This window comes from Paralichthys olivaceus, chromosome 20 (genome assembly GCF_024713975.1).
Source record: "Paralichthys olivaceus isolate ysfri-2021 chromosome 20, ASM2471397v2, whole genome shotgun sequence".
NCBI classification, from domain to species: Eukaryota; Metazoa; Chordata; class Actinopteri; order Pleuronectiformes; family Paralichthyidae; genus Paralichthys; species Paralichthys olivaceus.
This window is the reverse complement of record NC_091112.1, coordinates 64,304-83,300: the sequence shown is the minus strand read 5'-3', so window position 1 is coordinate 83,300 and position 18,997 is coordinate 64,304. Positions and strand designations below refer to the sequence as shown.

Below are 18,997 nucleotides of genomic sequence, written 5' to 3'. Positions count from 1 at the left end.
AATAAAAGCAGCTGAATTGACTGTGATCCTGAAGGAAACTTTCACATGAAGTTTTGCAGTGACGAACTTTTATTTCAAGTAAATAATGAAATAAAATCACAGAGGACAGGTTTGATGTTTGGAGACATCTGTGTCTTTACTTCCTGTTGTTCAGTCTGAAATACTGACGACCGTCGAGTTTCTTCTTCAGGAGAAAATCTTGATGGATTCTGCTTCGGTGCAGAACTCTGCGGAGAGAAGAGTCATGTGAGCTGGTGATATCAGAGTTTAATGTGTGAGGCTACAGGGGGACGCACCTTTCTTTGAGTCGTGGTAGAAGTCTGGTTCTCTGGAGAAGCCGAGGCAGATCGCCTGATGCTTGAAATGCTCCAGGTCTGAATCCTTCACTGTCGACTCCCGGCCTGCAAACAAACACACCCAACATCCATCAAGGTTTCAGATAATGACAGAGTCATTTCCTATATCTGACCTCCAGCTTCCTACCCATCAGATACAGAGAGCGAACCACCGCCTCCTCGCCTCCAGAGACGCTGATGTTCAGGACGCTCATGATCTGATCTATGTCCCCGACGGTGCTGTTGATGTTGAAGACCAAACAGTCGTCACTGCTCGATAACACGTGGAACACAGACGTGACGTTCATCGCTGAGGACACACACAGACATCTTCATTATCATCATCATCATCACCACCATCTTCGTCATCATCTTCATAAATCAAGTTCGAGAACTTTTTTTCCATAGAAACAATCAGTCGCCCTCTCTCCTTCTCCAGTGTTGAAACTTACACGACACTGTTGCCGTGTCACCGTCGACTGTCACGTTAGCTACCGAGCTGATGCATTTTCCATTCCTTTAAAAAGAGGAAGAAGTGAGTTGATATTCTGTCGATGCAGGTTCCTCACATCCTGTCACATGCTTTATTTAAAGGTGTTCAGTTATTGTTTGAATATAATAAAAAGCTGAAATTTCTCATGTGGACTCACATCTTGTTGTACTCAGAAAATTTGAGTACGCCATCGCTGTTTTTTTTTATTTGTACCGTCGAGCTGTCGGTGACCTTCAGGATGTTGTTGAATAATTCACTATCAGAGTAACCAACCAGAAAGTTCCAGCTGCCGAACATCTGCACACACACACACACACACAGATACATCCAGAATAAAAGCAGTCAATGTATCAGTCTCTTAAAAGTGTTTGACCTTTAACCTTTTAATAAAACCAAAGCGTTTCTAAATTGAAACGTGTTTTTATTTCTTGTTGAGTTTTATAAGAAGAACAGAGCTGAGGTTTGACCCTGACATCACAGGAGAGTTTTACCCTGGAGCAGTCGTCCAGAGACACAGGTGAGACCAGTTGTGAACATTCTTCAGGCGTCGGTGCTGCGCTGCACACAAACAAACCCACAACCAGGAAGTGAGAGGTGAGCCACAGATTCATGACGTCACGGCCGGCGAGCTGCAGATTAATCCGACAAAAAAAGGCAAAGCAGAGGTTGAGCAGAGTGTCGACGAGTTGGAGATGCACCGCCTTTATACCGCTGATGCTCTGGGTTTTTCCATTGTTGACACTTTGAGGACAGAAGTTTGTCCATCAGTTTCAAGAAGATTTCGTAATGACCCTGGTGGGTTTGTGTATCAGTTGCTTACTTTTTGAATCGTCCTTGGTCAGTATGTTTAGTTTGCGACATACCGGTTAAAACAAACGGAGATGCAGTTTGACCTTTGACCCGACGCTCTGTTGGTTCAGCTCGTCTCTGAAGCTGTAAACGCTGAAAATGTTGCTGGACTTCCTGTCTGTCAGGCCACAGTCGGTGAGGGTGGGGGGGCAGACATCGGGCATCAGGACTGTGAGCACAGGAACCCCCCAAGGCTGTGTTCCCAGTCCACTCCTGTGCACTCTCTTCACGTACGACAGCGTGGCTGCGTTCATGAGAAATATTCTGGGTTTTATAGACAACAAACTCAATCTCAAAAATAGTTTTATATGCTTTCACATATATGTTAGATTTCATGTATATCTGATTTCATATGTATCATTCAAACATGTTCGATGTAATACATTATCTTTCATGTATGTTAGATTTATTTGCAGATAAAGTTTGAATCACTATGAGCTGCAGTAACAGAAGCTAACAGCTAACAGCTAACAGACTGCACGGTGTACAGATTGAAAATCATTGTGATCGATATCAACTATTGATTAAACGATGAAATGACTAGTTTGTGTTAGTTCTGATCATTAAAAACTTTCAACCTGCTCTAAACCGTCAGCTAGCTTAGCATCTGTTAGCATCTGTTAGCTCCACAATGATACAGCAGAGCGGCGGAGCTCAAACCGAAAGCGACAGCGGAGCTCCGGGTGAAAGGGCGGAGGTTGTTAGAGACGGAGCGGACTCACAGTGTGTGTCTAAAGTGTACATAAAAATACATGTCCTTAAAATACATATTTAAAACAAGCGTATTTCGTATTTGTATTTGAGCATTAAGTACTACATTCTTTGCAGTGCCTGTTTTTGTCTTTGTTACCGCAAGCCTGTGTTAAGTTTTCATCGCTTGTGCATGGGGGAAAATATATAAAGTATTTCGGAGCAGTTCCATAACTTTACTTTATAATGCTGACAGATGTTTAACTTAGTAAACACACGTGTTAAGTGACTTATTGTTGTCATTAGCAGTGTTGACACAGCAGGTTGTTTTCTCTCAGTGTGTAACTTAGTGGAGGCTGTTTTGTGTTTAGTGAGAATTGTTCTTAAATAACTAGTACAGATACAGATGTGATACAGATGTGGTGTAGATGTGATACAGATGTGGTGTAGATGTGATACAGATGTGATACAGGTGTGATGTAGGTGTGATACAGATGTGATACAGGTGTGATACAGATGTGATACAGATGTGATACAGATGTGATACAGGTGTGATACAGATGTGATACAGATGTGATGTAGATGTGATGTAGATGTGATACAGATGTGATACAGGTGTGATACAGATGTGGTGTAGATGTGATACAGATGTGATACAGGTGTGATGTAGATGTGATGTAGATGTGATACAGATGTGATACAGGTGTGATACAGATGTGATACAGATGTGATGTAGATGTGATACAGATGTGATACAGGTGTGATACAGATGTGATACAGATGTGATGTAGATGTGATGTAGATGTGATACAGATGTGATACAGATGTGATACAGATGTGATACAGGTGTGATACAGATGTGATACAGATGTGATGTAGATGTGATGTAGATGTGATACAGATGTGATACAGATGTGATACAGATGTGATACAGATGTGATACAGGTGTGATACAGATGTGATACAGATGTGATACAGATGTGATGCAGATGTGATACAGATGTGGTGTAGATGTGATACAGGTGTGATACAGATGTGATACAGGTGTGATACAGGTGTGATACAGATGTGATACAGATGTGATGTAGATGTGATACAGATGTGATGCAGATGTGATACAGATGTGGTGTAGATGTGATACAGGTGTGATACAGATGTGATGTAGATGTGATACAGGTGTGATACAGATGTGATGTAGATGTGATGTAGATGTGATGTAGATGTGATACAGATGTGATACAGATGTGATACAGATGTGATACAGATGTGATACAGGTGTGATACAGATGTGATACAGATGTGATGCAGATGTGATACAGATGTGATACAGGTGTGATACAGATGTGATGCAGATGTGATACAGATGTGATACCTCGCCCCCTTGCTCCGCTGGCCTCAGTTGGCCCCTGCTGGTCGGCCCCCCTCTGTCCGAAGTGTGTGTGTGTGTGTGTGTGTGTGTGTGTAAACACTGTTGTTGACTCGGATCCTGTCTGCGTCACATCTGGACTCTGATCAGAACATCTGTTCACATTCTGATCAGATTTAACTTTCTTTTTTTCATTTTCACGCTGTGTCACTAATTTCCTGTTTTATGTCTAAAACCCGATTTTAACTTTTTATTTTAAACTTTTCTTACAGAAATAACATCATTTAAAATAATTGAATGAATTCAAAAATAAAAATCAATTTAAACTTTTTAAAATTCACTTTAATAAAAACTAAATTAAAGCTAAATTTAAGAAGCTAATTTCTAACTCTAAATATTTATTGATCAGCTCCTGCTCTTTCAAAATAAAAGCAGCTGAATTGACTGTGATCCTGAAGGAAACTTTCACATGAAGTTTTGCAGTGACGAACTTTTATTTCAAGTAAATAATGAAATAAAATCACAGAGGACAGGTTTGATGTTTGGAGACATCTGTGTCTTTACTTCCTGTTGTTCAGTCTGAAATACTGACGACCGTCGAGCTTCTTCTTCAGGAGAAAATCTTGATGGATTCTGCTTCGGTGCAGAACTCTGCGGAGAGAAGAGTCATGTGAGCTGGTGATATCAGAGTTTAATGTGTGAGGCTACAGGGGGACGCACCTTTCTTTGAGTCGTGGTAGAAGTCTGGTTCTCTGGAGAAGCCGAGGCAGATCGCCTGATGCTTGAAATGCTCCAGGTCTGAATCCTTCACTGTCGACTCCCGGCCTGCAAACAAACACACCCAACATCCATCAAGGTTTCAGATAATGACAGAGTCATTTCCTATATCTGACCTCCAGCTTCCTACCCATCAGATACAGAGAGCGAACCACCGCCTCCTCGCCTCCAGAGACGCTGATGTTCAGGACGCTCATGATCTGATCTATGTCCCCGACGGTGCTGTTGATGTTGAAGACCAAACAGTCGTCACTGCTCGATAACACGTGGAACACAGACGTGACGTTCATCGCTGAGGACACACACAGACATCTTCATTATCATCATCATCATCACCACCATCTTCGTCATCATCTTCATAAATCAAGTTCGAGAACTTTTTTTCCATAGAAACAATCAGTCGCCCTCTCTCCTTCTCCAGTGTTGAAACTTACACGACACTGTTGCCGTGTCACCGTCGACTGTCACGTTAGCTACCGAGCTGATGCATTTTCCATTCCTTTAAAAAGAGGAAGAAGTGAGTTGATATTCTGTCGATGCAGGTTCCTCACATCCTGTCACATGCTTTATTTAAAGGTGTTCAGTTATTGTTTGAATATAATAAAAAGCTGAAATTTCTCATGTGGACTCACATCTTGTTGTACTCAGAAAATTTGAGTACGCCATCGCTGTTTTTTTTAATTTGTACCGTCGAGCTGTCGGTGACCTTCAGGATGTTGTTGAATAATTCACTATCAGAGTAACCAACCAGAAAGTTCCAGCTGCCGAACATCTGCACACACACACACACACACAGATACATCCAGAATAAAAGCAGTCAATGTATCAGTCTCTTAAAAGTGTTTGACCTTTAACCTTTTAATAAAACCAAAGCGTTTCTAAATTGAAACGTGTTTTTATTTCTTGTTGAGTTTTATAAGAAGAACAGAGCTGAGGTTTGACCCTGACATCACAGGAGAGTTTTACCCTGGAGCAGTCGTCCAGAGACACAGGTGAGACCAGTTGTGAACATTCTTCAGGCGTCGGTGCTGCGCTGCACACAAACAAACCCACAACCAGGAAGTGAGAGGTGAGCCACAGATTCATGACGTCACGGCCGGCGAGCTGCAGATTAATCCGACAAAAAAAGGCAAAGCAGAGGTTGAGCAGAGTGTCGACGAGTTGGAGATGCACCGCCTTTATACCGCTGATGCTCTGGGTTTTTCCATTGTTGACACTTTGAGGACAGAAGTTTGTCCATCAGTTTCAAGAAGATTTCGTAATGACCCTGCTGGGTTTGTGTATCAGTTGCTTACTTGTTGAATCGTCCTTGGTCAGTATGTTTAGTTTGCGACATACCGGTTAAAACAAACGGAGATGCAGTTTGACCTTTGACCCGACGCTCTGGTGGTTCAGCTCGTCTCTGAAGCTGTAAACGCTGAAAATAAAGAAGAAATGTGACATTGAATGACTTCAGACATTTTTCAATCTGATGATTCAGGAGATTTTTCAATAAACTTTATTATTTAAAAAAACTTCACATGTGAAAATAAACAACTTCAACAGATTCATAGTTTAATTATTGATAAAAACAAACATCAACGCTTTTACTTTAATGTGTTGATAAAACTTAAAATTACTTTATTTAAAATGTTGTGAGATAAATAAACCTAATTTTTTCTGTTTGTGCAGGACGCTTCAAGACAAAGAGACACAGAGAGACACAGAGAGACAACGAGACAAAGAGACACACAGAGAGACAATGAGACAAAGAGACACACAGAGAGACACAGAGAGACACAGAGAGACACAAAGAGACAAAGAGACACAGAAAGACACAAAGAGACAACGAGACAAAGAGACACAGAGAGACACAAAGAGACAATGAGACAAAGAGACTCAGAAATATAAAAGAAGACAACTTCTTTAAAATGTTCCTTAGTTGATATATTAATTATTTTTAGATCTTGAAAAGTCACAACTACGTCTTTCTTTATGATGAAAAAACATCAACTATACTTGGTTTTAACATCAATAATTTAAATTCTTATATTCAAATACAAAGACTGAAAGGTCAGACCATGAGCAGCTGATTTCTGTCAGTGATTCCATTTAAAAATAAGATAATAAAGAGTTTGTGTATTCAATTTGGAAGAGAGATTGTGGATGTCCTGACGTCAGCAAACATTAAAAGTCCCATGAGACAAATTGTGATTTGTGAATTTTGGCTGTGCAAATGAAATTTGACCAAACTCCAGCAATGTTTTTATAAAGTCTGTGATTCCACCGATAACAAAAATCACACAGTGATGATTGTCATCCTGTTTTCTTCAGGCGGAGTTTGGGTCGTCCCCCCTGCAGAGAGGACCCCTCTGAGAACAACTGTTATGCATTCTCTGAGAGGAGGAGGGGGAGGAGGAGGAGGAGGAAGGGTTTCTGCCACACTGCAGGTAGGAGGTGATCCTCAGTCTGAGGTTGAGGGCCCCCTGCAGGACCCCAGGGGGAATGGATTTAATTTCCTCTGGTATTTTCAGCTGGAGGTTCAGACAGAGACTCCGCCCACGAGGAGACGTTGCAGCCGGGCGTCTCGCTTCTGCTGCTGCGGACGAAAAATATAAATCACGTTAGAGCAGCTCAGTGGTTTCTCTCTAAATCTGCTGCACTTAAATAATGTTGAGAACAATTCTTTAACCACAGACTCAGAACAGCTCCGAGCAATAAACATGTTTCTATAGAAACTGTGGGAGTTGTTCAGATGACTCACTTTTCTCGTCTTCTTGTCTTTTTCTTGGCTGCAGACATGCGACAGAGCTTTGTGCGGTCAGCTGCTTAGGCAGACACGGCGTCTCTGACATCAGCTGGCACTGAAAGCATCAGTTACTAAGCAACCTCGCTCCTCGTTCCCCTGTTTACTCAGTAAAGTTCCCTCCCACTCTGATTGAGTTCCTAAAGTCTCTTTAAAGATCAAAATAAAATCTTCTCATGTGAGAGACAGAAAGTGAACACGCTGTCCATTTGATGAACGGACATTAGAAGTCACTCTACTAATCCCCTCACCTTTCACCCGACGCTCAGGTGGACGTCATGTTGTGTTTCTTTGCCCAGATGTTCTGTCTCCCAGGAAGACTGAGGCCACGAAGGAAGTGAAAGCTTTTCAGGGAGGATTTGAGCTTCGTACCACAACTGTATTCATTTAAATGTGACGCTACCTCAGACTGGTCATATTCAGGAACACAAACTTCAGGACAAGACGTTGGCCGGTCACTTCTGATCAATGTCATGTTTGCTAATATGGCTTCTTTCTGTTAGCTCTAAGCTAACATTAGTGGAAGCTGCAGCCAGCTGAGAAACAATGACTTCATAACGTGATCTTTGCGTTTGGAAATTTTCTCTTCAGTTAGTGTTTATTAGAGAAATATGCGTTGGTTGGTTGGTTAGTTAATTAGTCAGTTAGTTTGTTGGTTAGACAGTTAGTTGGTTGGTTGGTTGGTTGGTTGGTTGGTTGGTTGGTTGGTTAGTCAGTTAGTGTGTTGGTTAGTTGGTTGGTTTGTTGGTTGGTTAGTCAGTTAGTTTGTTTGTTGGTTGGTTGGTTTGTTGGTTGGTTAGTCAGTTAGTTTGTTTGTTGGTTGGTTGGTTAGTCAGTTAGTGTGTTGGTTAGTTGGTTGGTTAGTCAGTTAGTTTGTTGGTTAGACAGTTAGTTTGTTGGTTGGTTAGTCAGTTAGTTGGTTGGTTAGTTGGTCAGTCAGTTAGTTTGTTGGTTGGTGAGTCAGTTAGTTGGTAGGTCGGTTAGTCAGTTAGTTAGTTAGTTAGTTAGTTAGTTAGTTAGTTGGTTAGTTGGTTAGTCAGTTAGGTTGTTGGTTGGTTAGTTTGTTGGCTGGTTGGTTGGTTAGTGTGTTGGTTAGTTGGTTGGTTGGTTGGTTGGTCGGTTAGTTGGTTGGTTGGTTGGTTAGTCAGTTAGTTAGTTGATTGGTTGGTTGGTTGGTTAGTCAGTTAGTTTGTTGGTTAGTTGGTTGGTTGGTTAGTCAGTTAGTTAGTTGATTGGTTGGTTGGTTGGTTAGTCAGTTAGTTTGTTGTTTAGTCAGTTAGTCAGTTAGTTGGTTGGTTGGTTAATCAGTTACATTACAGTTTTTTACAGTACAGTGCATCTAAAGGCAGCATTTTGTCTACTGGGGTTTCAGTATCTTGCCCAAGGACCCTTCAGCATGCAGATAGAGAAGACTGGGATTGACCCGCTGACCTTCTGGTTAGAGGAGGAGTGCCAGTAAACCTGAAGAATGTGTTTTATGGCTCAGAGATACTTGTTAAATGTCTCTCTTCTGAGATCTGAGATTTTTTGAGAATAATTCATGATGAAAACAATCATATCTAAACTGATGTTTATGAGTATGTGTGATTTTGTTCAGATCGCAGTAAACATCTGGCTCTAACACATTTAATGTGAGGAGACTGTTGAGTGTTGGCCAAGGTTTGAACTCTATGAGTCCCTGGAGGTAAATCTGAGATGAAGAGATTCATGTCATTCAGCCGTCGACAGATAAAGATCAGAAGACTCTAGATCTTTGCTTTTTGTTCGTCCTCCTGTGCGAAACCTGAGGGAAATGTGCGCTGCTTCACTCTCATTGGCTTTGTGGCTTCAGTTTGACCTGATCACTGCTGCCTCTCAGGCTGCCTGTCAGGAAATGCGGTAATCAAAGGTGTCCTTCTCCATGTGGTCGGTCCAGGTGGAGGACGACATACTCCGGTACGGGTCTAACAGGATCCGGAAACATCGGACGATCAGTAGGCCCAGGAAGATGAAGAGGATGAGGACAAAGACGAAGGCCACCCTCTGCTCGAGCGTGAGGAAGGACACAGACGATGAAGAGGATGAGGAGATGGTGCTGCTGTAGAGGCTGTCGGCCATGTTAGACTGCAGAATGATTGGTCGGTTCAAACTGTCCTCTGTATATAGCAAAAGAAAAACATTTTCAATATTTAAAAAAGAAACATTTAAACTAATTTCAAATGATCCAAATAAATGTATATATAAAGACCATCACTGACTGTATATAAAGACCATCACTGACTGTATATAAAGATGATCACTGACTGTATATAAAGATGATCACTGACTGTATATAAAGATGATCACTGACTGTATATAAAGACCATCACTGACTGTATATAAAGACCATCACTGACTGTATATAAAGACCATCACTGACTGTATATAAAGATGATCACTGACTGTATATAAAGATGATCACTGACTGTATATAAAGACCATCACTGACTCTATATAAAGATGATCACTGACTGTATATAAAGACCATCACTGACTCTATATAAAGATGATCACTGACTGTGTATAAAGACCATCACTGACTGTATATAAAGATGATCATTCTGACTGTATATAAAGATGATCACTGACTGTATATAAAGACCATCACTGACTGTATATAAAGACCATCACTGACTCTATATAAAGATGATCACTGACTGTATATAAAGACCATCACTGACTGTATATAAAGATGATCACTGACTGTATATAAAGATGATCATTCTGACTGTATATAAAGATGATCACTGACTGTATATAAAGACCATCACTGACTGTATATAAAGATGATCACTGACTGTATATAAAGATGATCACTGACTGTATATAAAGACCATCACTGACTCTATATAAAGATGATCACTGACTGTATATAAAGACCATCACTGACTGTATATAAAGATGATCAGTGACTGTATATAAAGACCATCACTGACTGTATATAAAGATGATCAGTGACTGTATATAAAGATGATCACTGACTGTATATAAAGACGATCATTCTGACTGTATATAAAGATGATCACTGACTACATATGAAGACGATCACTGACTGTATATAAAGATGATCACTGACTACATATGAAGACGATCACTGACTGTATATAAAGATGATCACTGACTGTATATAAAGACCATCACTGACTGTATATAAAGACCATCACTGACTGTATATAAAGATGATCACTGACTGTATATAAAGATGATCATTCTGACTGTATATGAAGATGATCACTGACTGTATATAAAGATGATCACTGACTGTATATAAAGACCATCACTGACTGTATATGAAGATGATCAGTGACTGTATATAAAGATGATCACTGACTGTATATAAAGATGATCATTCTGACTGTATATGAAGATGATCATTCTGACTGTATATAACGATGATCACCTCGACCCCTTTATATATATATACTATATCTATATATAACACAACTCTTCACTGAGCTTCTATTTCCCAACATCCTGTTTGTGACTGTGGCTCCTTTGATGAGGATCAATATCTTTCTTCTTCTTCCTCTTCTTGTTTCTATCAGTATTATTATCATCATATTCCTCCCTCCCCTTTCTCTATATCCTCGCTTTCACTTATTTAGTTTTATTAGTTTTATTTTTACAATCTATTGGCGTCGTTTTATTTGTGTTGTGGGTTAGGGTTAAGTTTCCTCTGAGGTTTTGTTTAAAATCTTTCTGAGCTGATTCATTTTGTCTCTCGTCTTTTTATTCTGTCTCTCTCATAATTACAGTTATTTCAATGTGTCTCAGTGGCTATTTCTGTCTCTAATTAATTATAGATCAGTTAAAAGGAATCAAAATATAAATGCAGTTAAAACAGGTCAGTGTGGATATAAATACTCTGACAGCTTCTCTTCTCTTTTCTTTCTTCTCTTGTCAATCGTCTGTGTGTTCACACTGAGCAGCGAAGTGCACCCTGGGACGGTTTTGGAAATGTGTGGACAGCCTGTCTGTGGACAGCCTGTGTGTGGACAGCCTGTGTCTGGACATCCTGTCTGTGGACAGCCTGTGTGTGGACAGCCTGTCTGTGGACATCCTGTGTGTGGACATCCTGTCTGTGGACAGCCTGTGTGTGGACATCCTGTCTGTGGACATCCTGTGTGTGGACATCCTGTCTGTGGACAGCCTGTGTCTGGACATCCTGTCTGTGGACAGCCTGTGTGTGGACAGCCTGTCTGTGGACAGCCTGTCTGCAGACTGCGAAGACGTCGTTTACGAAGGCTCTGACTCCTCATGTTTTCATCTTTACTTGTGGATCTAACAGATTTGAGATCAGCTGATAAAAGCCGAGTCAAGAAACAGATAAAAACTGATCGGCTTTCAAATTGTAAATACAATTATCGATCAGTCGATTCTTCTTCTTCTTGTATTTTAAATGTAAATTCAAATTTCAGTCTGGTCAGCGTGTTTCAGTGGGTCGGGTAAATCGATAAATAATAAGTTTGATATTTGAATGAAGTAATAATAAGCTGCCTTTACTTTTTTCAGCCTGAAGTTTTGATTCTGATGTTCATGTCATGATGGACAAAGAAAGTTTGTCTCTGAGGGTGCGGGTATCAAAGTAATTAAATACATACTATATAATATATTATATAGTTATTAAGGTTATTATTAACAGCCTTTTATTAACGTTGTATCATCAGGAAGTGGTGCTGATGATTAAAGATCAACCTGATGTCCTGTTTCTCTGACTATTCACTTTGGTACTGAGACTGAATTCATTTTTAAAGTCAACACAAACAATCAAACACGACACATCCACTTATCATAGGTATGACACCTGATGATGTCATGCAAGATATTCTAGTGACGACACCAGAATCCTGAGTATAGAGTCCAAATAGTTTCCTGCTGTTTTCTCACATTTTACTAGGAGGCTTCAGGAAAAGTTCCAGACAATGTCCAGAGGCACTGACTCATTTGTTGTGAGGAACATGTGAGGAACACGTTCAGACTTTGTCTTGTAAAATATATGATGGAAACCAGGAGGGACGAGGTGGCAGCCCATTTACTACATGTATTTACTGACATTTAACTGACAGGGCTAGATGAATGGAAAAATAAAACTGTTATTTTTATATATGTTTTTTATGTCATATATATGGCACTGATTTCCTACTCACAGGAGACGTATAAGAGGAAATATTTAAAATGAGCGTGACTGAAATCAAAGAGTTTTTAATTAATTTAAAAGTGACAAACTGAACCTGACTCGCCATTTACGTCTTTTATGTCTTTCATGTCATTTCTGGTTCCAAGAGAGTAAAAAAACATGAAACCACTGAGGAGCATCACACACTCGTCACACGCTGAGGTCGACAACACAGCTCTGCACCGCCTGAACCCTCACAGAACGTCTCACACAAACAATTCAGGAATGAAAATGAAATCTAAAAGGAGAAGCTGGAACTCACCCGCCCTGCAGTGGCAGCGGTCTTCAGCTCTGGCTGGACGGCAGTCTCGTGGCTTGGGTCGCCGCCTGCACTCCAGCACTGAAGCAACACTTTGCTGGAAGAGCAAGTTGTTTCTTCTCTGGAGGAGGAACCACAAACACTCATCACCAGGAGCCGGAGAATCAAGTCGCCTGGTTGGTTGTTTTTTTTCTTCTCTCCTCGATCTGTGAGGAGGATGCTGCCTTGCGCTGGCTGTGTCTCGTTGCCCCTGGCAACAAGTTGCTATAGTGATCGACCTGAGCTCAATGGGAGACTGAGGTGATAATGGAGATGTGAGGAGGGACGAAATGTGTGTATGTATGTCCCTGAGTGTGTGTGTGTCTAACTGTCTGTCTGTTTGTGTGTGTATGTGTGTGTGTGTGTGAGTGTGTGTGTATGTGTGTGGGGGCGGGCTTTACTTCATATGACCAATCACAGACAGTTTGACTGACAGCAGAGCCTCATATTTCACGAGGATCAAACTGTTGAATAATAAAAAAATCAGAGGAGAACAAACATCCAGAATAAAAGAAACAGTTCCAGCTGCTAAAGAACAGCTGGTGAAACAGGAAGTATATCAGAGATGTGTTTCCAGGTGAATTTGAATGTCGGACTTCCGGACAGTTTGATGACACCACAGGGGCATGATGGAGTCATACTATTTCAAATTCAAATTCAAATTCAAAAGACTTGAATGTCATTGCACAGTCGTACTTCGTACACTAGCACAACGAAATTGTGGCACAGTCCTCCTCCTCGAAGCCAAACATACAATTAACCAGACACAAGACACAAACCACTACACAAATTGAGATAAAAATAAGGGGATTCCAGGGCTAAAGGCATTTAACGAACTGGATGTACTATACAAAAAAGAATAATCGTATTGATAATGTACCGATACATGCAGATAATATGCATATGTTGAGGACCAGGTGGTTGTCCGCGCACCACCCCCCAAGCTGTTTCCAGGTGGGAGATGGTGGCGTGGAGCGCTGTGACGATGGCGTCCTCTGTTGATCTGTTAGCCCTGTACGCAAACTGAAGTGGGTCAAGTGATGGTGGGAGGCAGGATAGGATGTGGCGACGGACCAGTTTCTCTTCATGACTATGTTCCTTTAAAGGATCAAAGTATTAAAGTATGTGTGGTTCTCCTCCGCTAACACTCCCAGTACATCAGTATCAGTAAGTGAAGTACATGTAGAGAGTCTGTGGTACTGTGAGTACTTTGCTGCTACGGGTCAGGTTGGTTCTGTTGAAGCTCCAGCAGCTGACAAAGGTTCATCCTCTGAGGAGAATCTAGATCTTTCAGAAACTCCTCAGAGGATCTCAGAGGATCTTGTGGGTCTCTGAAGACCCTGGTCCTCCTCAGAGACTGGAACGATCCACAGCAGCTCCACGATAAGAACATGATGTCATGGTTCAAAGGACGGGAGTGGTCAGTGGGTGGAGCTTTACACAGTTTGATCTCTTATCTCCAACTTAACCTGGAGCCGGTCAGCTGATCAGCATGTTACCATGGTGATTTACCGGATAACAATGGAACGAGCTTCGTAAAACTGAAAACTCAGAATTAAACCTACCAGTCCACCTTCCATGCTTATGGTCCATGCTGGACTTGAACCGGCCACCCTCCGGTTCCCAAGCCAAATCCTTATGGACTGAGCTACTGCTGCCCTGAATTAGAAAGTTACAGACTCATTAAACTTTATTTTATATTTTTCATCCTCTGATTTATTTCCTCTGTTTCAGACCGAAAACCTTTTTCTTCTTCTTCAGTCTCTGTTTAAATAAAAATATTTGAAGGAAACAGCAGCAAGTGTTTGAAATACAGTGCAGTTTTAGATTTTTCCAGCAGAGAGCGGTGTTGTTTCAGAGAGGACTCACTCTGCTTCCTGTCTCTGCCTTATCACCGAAAGGAAGTGAATTTAAATAAACATGATGAAGTTTATAATTTCACTTTTACTAAGAAAAAGTTGTACATGTATGACTGAATTAAATAAATTGATTTTTTTAACCACAATCAAAAAAGTCATCACACAATGTTTTACTGTGAGAAAATATTTCCGTTCATTAAAATTATTATTAACCCTAACCCCCTTTTATTGAGTGAATCATATTTTTTTAATTTTGTTCTGTTTAATGTTGATATTTCATTTGATTCATGTTTTAGGTTGAAATGTATAATTATTCTGATTGTTGACACAATGTGTACGTTGTGTTCACAGATGCAGGAGCTGAAACCTTTAATCTGATTTTTCACCTCATCAATATCATTTATTGATTATCAGTATGTTATTACTCCATCACTCCACTGATTCAATTAATTTGATTAAATATTAACCTATTTATATTTAACCCATTATTAAACTGCATCTCACTTCAGATAAATCTTCAATCATATTTAAGGCTGAAAAGAACAAACCTTAAAGGTATTTTTATTATATTATTATATTTTATGTTTTGTTTGCTACTTTGAAAGATCAGTTAGTTTTTACTTTCAACACTAAAGTGTGTGTGAGTAGCAGCCAATCGCTGTACAGGAAAGAGAATCCACCTGCGATGGGGGCGTGTCCTTCAAATGTTGTTATAACCATGAGAAAGTCTGAAGATGCCTCCTGTGGACATCACAGGTACTTCGCTCCATTCATGGAGTCACTTCAGCTCATTTACCTTACACTCATACATTTGTCACATGAACCTCGGAGGAGCAAGGCTCTGACTCTGTCGGGGTAGGGGTCAAATCCCACCTTGGGAATATGGTCAATTACTGACGGCAGAAATGATGAGTTTAAATTCTTACGTTTATGAAAATGTTTCGTTCAGGTTTTTATTGCGAGTCACCCTAACTTCTTCATCTTGCTCGTTTTTTGTCAATGACTCAAAAAAAGTAAAATTCGTGGATGAGTGAAACTTGACATCTGAATCTGAACAACATTAAGAAAAGCTTAAAAAGTCCCAGTAAACAGAAGTGTAAGACCAAAGATTTAAAACAGGGAAACTTACCCACCTCAGTTGTTTCTCTCGCTTCTTTTTTTTTCCGGATCCAAGCTGGCCCAAGACTCCATCGCTTCACTTGTCTGACTAAAGCCTCCGAAATCCTCCCCCTGAAAAAAAACTTCAAACAACTTCAGTGAATGGAAGCAGAAGCTGGTTTTGTCCATCAGCAGCATCCAAGCTTCAAAACGTCTTTGCAAGAAGTCAGAGAACCCCAACACCCCATCCATCTTCGAGCCCCCCCCCCCTTCTCCTCTTCTGTTCACAGTCATTAAAAATGAGATTTTGAACAAAGGCCAGTTAAAAGAGAGAATCTCTTTGTACTTCACTTCTCGCTCCATTAATATTTATGGAACTTTTAAAGTCATGGAGAAGAAGAGACTGGGGACCATGAACCATGTGGAGAAATTTGAGTTCATTATTACAGCATGTGAGTCTCAAACACGTGTGTGTGTGTGTGTAGCTCCAGGGTTAGGGGGGGGTCTTTGTGCTGAGCTCCTCCCACAGCAGAGAGCAGCTGACTGGAAGCTGACCAGGCTCAGAAGGTCCCAGACTCTCTGAAATTAAAGTCGTCATTTCAACGATTCTTCTCTGATGTGATCTTTATTCTTCTGCTGCTGTCTGACCTCTGACCCCTGAAAATGAGAATGAGGAACATTGAATCTTCAATGCTTCCTAACTTATCTCCTTTAGCAGAAGATACATCAGACCATCCTTTATGAAAGGAAAATAGACAATGCTGTCCCACAATTCTTTGAGGCAGCAACATTTAAATTGACACAACCTTGTAATTGCACCTGGACACATCAACTGAAATATAAAAAACAGAACAGCTGTTTTATTCTCATGATCCAGATGTGAATCATCACATGATTGTTTGATTTCTTCTGTCATCATCAGAACTTAATATTTTCTCCTTGTTTATTCCTCATGTTATTGATTATTCCGACAACCCTCACCCTGAGGATTTTTTTATTTCAGTGACAGGATGAGAAATATCCAGCAGATAAAACTGAATTGTCTTCATTGTCCTTCAGCATCAGAGCTGACATTGTAGCATCTCTGTTTTTTCTCCGTCCGTCCCCCTGAGCCCTGACACCGTCCTCCGTCTCTCATGTCCTTAATAGTATCTCTTTATATGTGACGAAGGGTGAAAAGGCAGCGAAGAAAGTGGATGAGCGGATCCATTTCCAATTCTGCAGTGTTGACTTTGAAGTGATCTTTAGTCCATGAAAAGGAGCAGAGTGAAAATGAAGGAGGAGGATTTGTATCAAACGTGTGTCGAGGGAAAATGAGAGTGTGAGAGAAAGAGGAGGAAGAGTAAGTGGGAAGGTTTACTCATAAATTTAGTATACACACAAAGATTTGAATTACAGTAAGGAACTGAAAGTACATCACTTTAAAATGTTTTAAAGCACACAGTTTTCACTTCACCAAGTCCACATTTCAATATTAATGAATCAAACTGACACTTTACATTGATCAATAATCAATAAACCATCAAGATAAACTGAAAACATGTTTTAAAAAACTGCAAATCTCACATTAAAAAATAATAACACTGTGAACTGATGTTTTCACAACATCCCATCTTCACTAACATACACACTCATGTCCTTACTTTTATTAATAACATTCAATATAGAAAATACATTATTGTGTAAACTGGTACTCACAAACACAGAAAAACATGAAGTTGCTAACGAGATGTTTTTCTTTCTGTCGTACATGTTTTCTGGATATGACATCATAACCCAGTTTCTGACACACACGCATATGCATACATGCACACGCACTGATTGTGCTGAGGCTGCAGACATCAATTACACTTCACATCAAAAATCTGCTTCTTGTGTGCTTCCTTCAGATTTGTGCATATGGCAGCATGTGTGTGTGTGTGTGTGTGTGTGTGTGGGGGGGGGGGGGGGAGAATCCTGGTGATGAAGACTCTAATGAACTCTCTGCTGCATCACGATGAAGCTTCTGACCTGAGGTGGAGAAGGAATGACTCAGCAAGTAAGTGTGTGTGTGTGTGTGTGTGTGTGTGTGTGTGTGATCTCTCTTCAGTCTGATTATCAGAACAGACTCAACCATCTATCAACCTGAGATGTTCATGTGCTGCTCTGAATGAGTCTGAGGCTCAGCCCACACTGACATGTTTTGGTTTGTAAACTCATCTCTGTTGCTATGGTTACACCTGGTGGAGTTTTCAAGCCTCTGAATCAGAGACTTGTGTAAACTGGTCTCATTATAGTTTGAAAACTCAGGGGTTGTGTTTTAGTCTGAACAGAAACTGAGACTTTAGTAAATGATGTAAACCTTGTTACTGCAGTTTTTTGTCCGGCAACAACGACAAACTGACAGTTTCTGTCTTCCACATCAAGCTCAAGGCGATGGAGACACACACACACGCCTGCTGCTGCAGAGACAAAGGTTTGCGATCTGATTAGAATTATAAGAGTAACAAACACACACACAGCTTCATGCCACAATACACACACAATTTAAATGTGCAATATGATTTGAATTATGATGTGTCTCCTATTCTGTTGAACACAAAGTAATGGATTTGCATTAGAAAAATAGAACACACACACATACACAAACACACACAAACACACACAGAAGATAAGAATCATGATAAAAACATCTCTAACTCAGATACAAAAGATTAAATTATGACTTGAATTTTATTGTGTGACTCTCAGAGGACAGATGTGTTTAATACTTTCATAGTTGTGATATTAAAATGTGTTTATGTGAAGCAGAGAAGAAAAGATGAAGAGAAGCAGAGGAGGAGGTAGACATGGAGATAGAGGCAGAAAGAGGAGGATTCAAGAATAATAAAGTGATTCAACTCTTTCCTGGGAATCAGTGATGAGCTGTAGGATGACATGCTGTGATGCTCTGACGCGCCCCTGAGCAAGGCAGCTCATCATTCTGCCTCCAGCACCTCAAAGACAGGAGGGCTGTTTTGGTTGGTGTAGAGCGAGGTGGGAGGGGCAGACTGACACTTAAGGGTGTGTGGTCACACCTGAGTGACAGTGCATGATGGGAGTTCCCCCAGCAGTTTAGGCCGAAAGCAGCATAACTAAGTGATGGTTCAAGACTCACCTGAGAATTCGGACTCAACCCATGTCACAGTGTTTCCTGTTTCCTGGTACTGTCACTGATCACCTCAGAGCTTGTAATGATGATGATGATGATGATGACATTTTTTTGATGATTTGC

At 40.6% G+C, this 18,997-nt stretch overlaps 3 protein-coding genes across 3 annotated transcripts; all 3 read right to left on the bottom strand.

Moving 5' to 3' along the window:
- Window positions 1-51: 51 nt before the first annotated feature.
- Window positions 52-1,557, bottom strand: LOC109648106 (saxitoxin and tetrodotoxin-binding protein 1). Its single transcript, XM_020113897.2, has 6 exons — window positions 1,320-1,557; window positions 986-1,125; window positions 788-852; window positions 484-645; window positions 297-401; window positions 52-227 (listed from the first exon to the last, which is right to left on the bottom strand). The coding sequence occupies exons 1-6, from the start codon at window positions 1,437-1,439 to the stop codon at window positions 187-189; spliced, it is 633 nt and encodes a 210-aa protein (XP_019969456.1). The 5' UTR covers window positions 1,440-1,557; the 3' UTR covers window positions 52-186.
- A 2,651-nt stretch (window positions 1,558-4,208) lies between these two features.
- Window positions 4,209-5,733, bottom strand: LOC138405918 (saxitoxin and tetrodotoxin-binding protein 1-like). Its single transcript, XM_069516547.1, has 6 exons — window positions 5,477-5,733; window positions 5,143-5,282; window positions 4,945-5,009; window positions 4,641-4,802; window positions 4,454-4,558; window positions 4,209-4,384 (listed from the first exon to the last, which is right to left on the bottom strand). Exons 1-6 carry the CDS (start codon window positions 5,594-5,596, stop codon window positions 4,344-4,346), a joined length of 633 nt encoding a protein of 210 aa, XP_069372648.1. The 5' UTR covers window positions 5,597-5,733; the 3' UTR covers window positions 4,209-4,343.
- Window positions 5,734-7,860: 2,127 nt separating this feature from the next.
- On the bottom strand, window positions 7,861-12,886 carry LOC109647839 (cortexin-3-like). The gene is made up of 2 exons (XM_069516546.1): window positions 12,752-12,886; window positions 7,861-9,430 (listed from the first exon to the last, which is right to left on the bottom strand). Exon 2 carries the CDS (start codon window positions 9,390-9,392, stop codon window positions 9,162-9,164), a length of 231 nt encoding a protein of 76 aa, XP_069372647.1. The 5' UTR covers window positions 9,393-9,430; window positions 12,752-12,886; the 3' UTR covers window positions 7,861-9,161.
- Window positions 12,887-18,997: the final 6,111 nt, after the last annotated feature.

What these genes read in the sequence shown, in the direction of transcription:
- LOC138405918 (XM_069516547.1), bottom strand. Translation starts at nt 5,596, where the DNA reads ATGAATCTGTGGCTCACCTCTCACTTCCTGGTTGTGGGTTTGTTTGTG. An exon ending in CTCTGGACGACTGCTCCAGG is followed by an intron (nt 5,283 to 5,476) that starts GTAAAACTCTCC and finishes GTGTGTGTGCAG; the next exon opens with ATGTTCGGCAGCTGGAACTT. An exon ending in TTTTCTGAGTACAACAAGAT is followed by an intron (nt 5,010 to 5,142) that starts GTGAGTCCACAT and finishes CTCTTTTTAAAG; the next exon opens with GAATGGAAAATGCATCAGCT.
- LOC109648106 (XM_020113897.2), bottom strand. Translation starts at nt 1,439, where the DNA reads ATGAATCTGTGGCTCACCTCTCACTTCCTGGTTGTGGGTTTGTTTGTG. An exon ending in CTCTGGACGACTGCTCCAGG is followed by an intron (nt 1,126 to 1,319) that starts GTAAAACTCTCC and finishes GTGTGTGTGCAG; the next exon opens with ATGTTCGGCAGCTGGAACTT. An exon ending in TCGCTCTCTGTATCTGATGG is followed by an intron (nt 402 to 483) that starts GTAGGAAGCTGG and finishes GTTTGTTTGCAG; the next exon opens with GCCGGGAGTCGACAGTGAAG.
- LOC109647839 (XM_069516546.1), bottom strand. Translation starts at nt 9,392, where the DNA reads ATGGCCGACAGCCTCTACAGCAGCACCATCTCCTCATCCTCTTCATCG.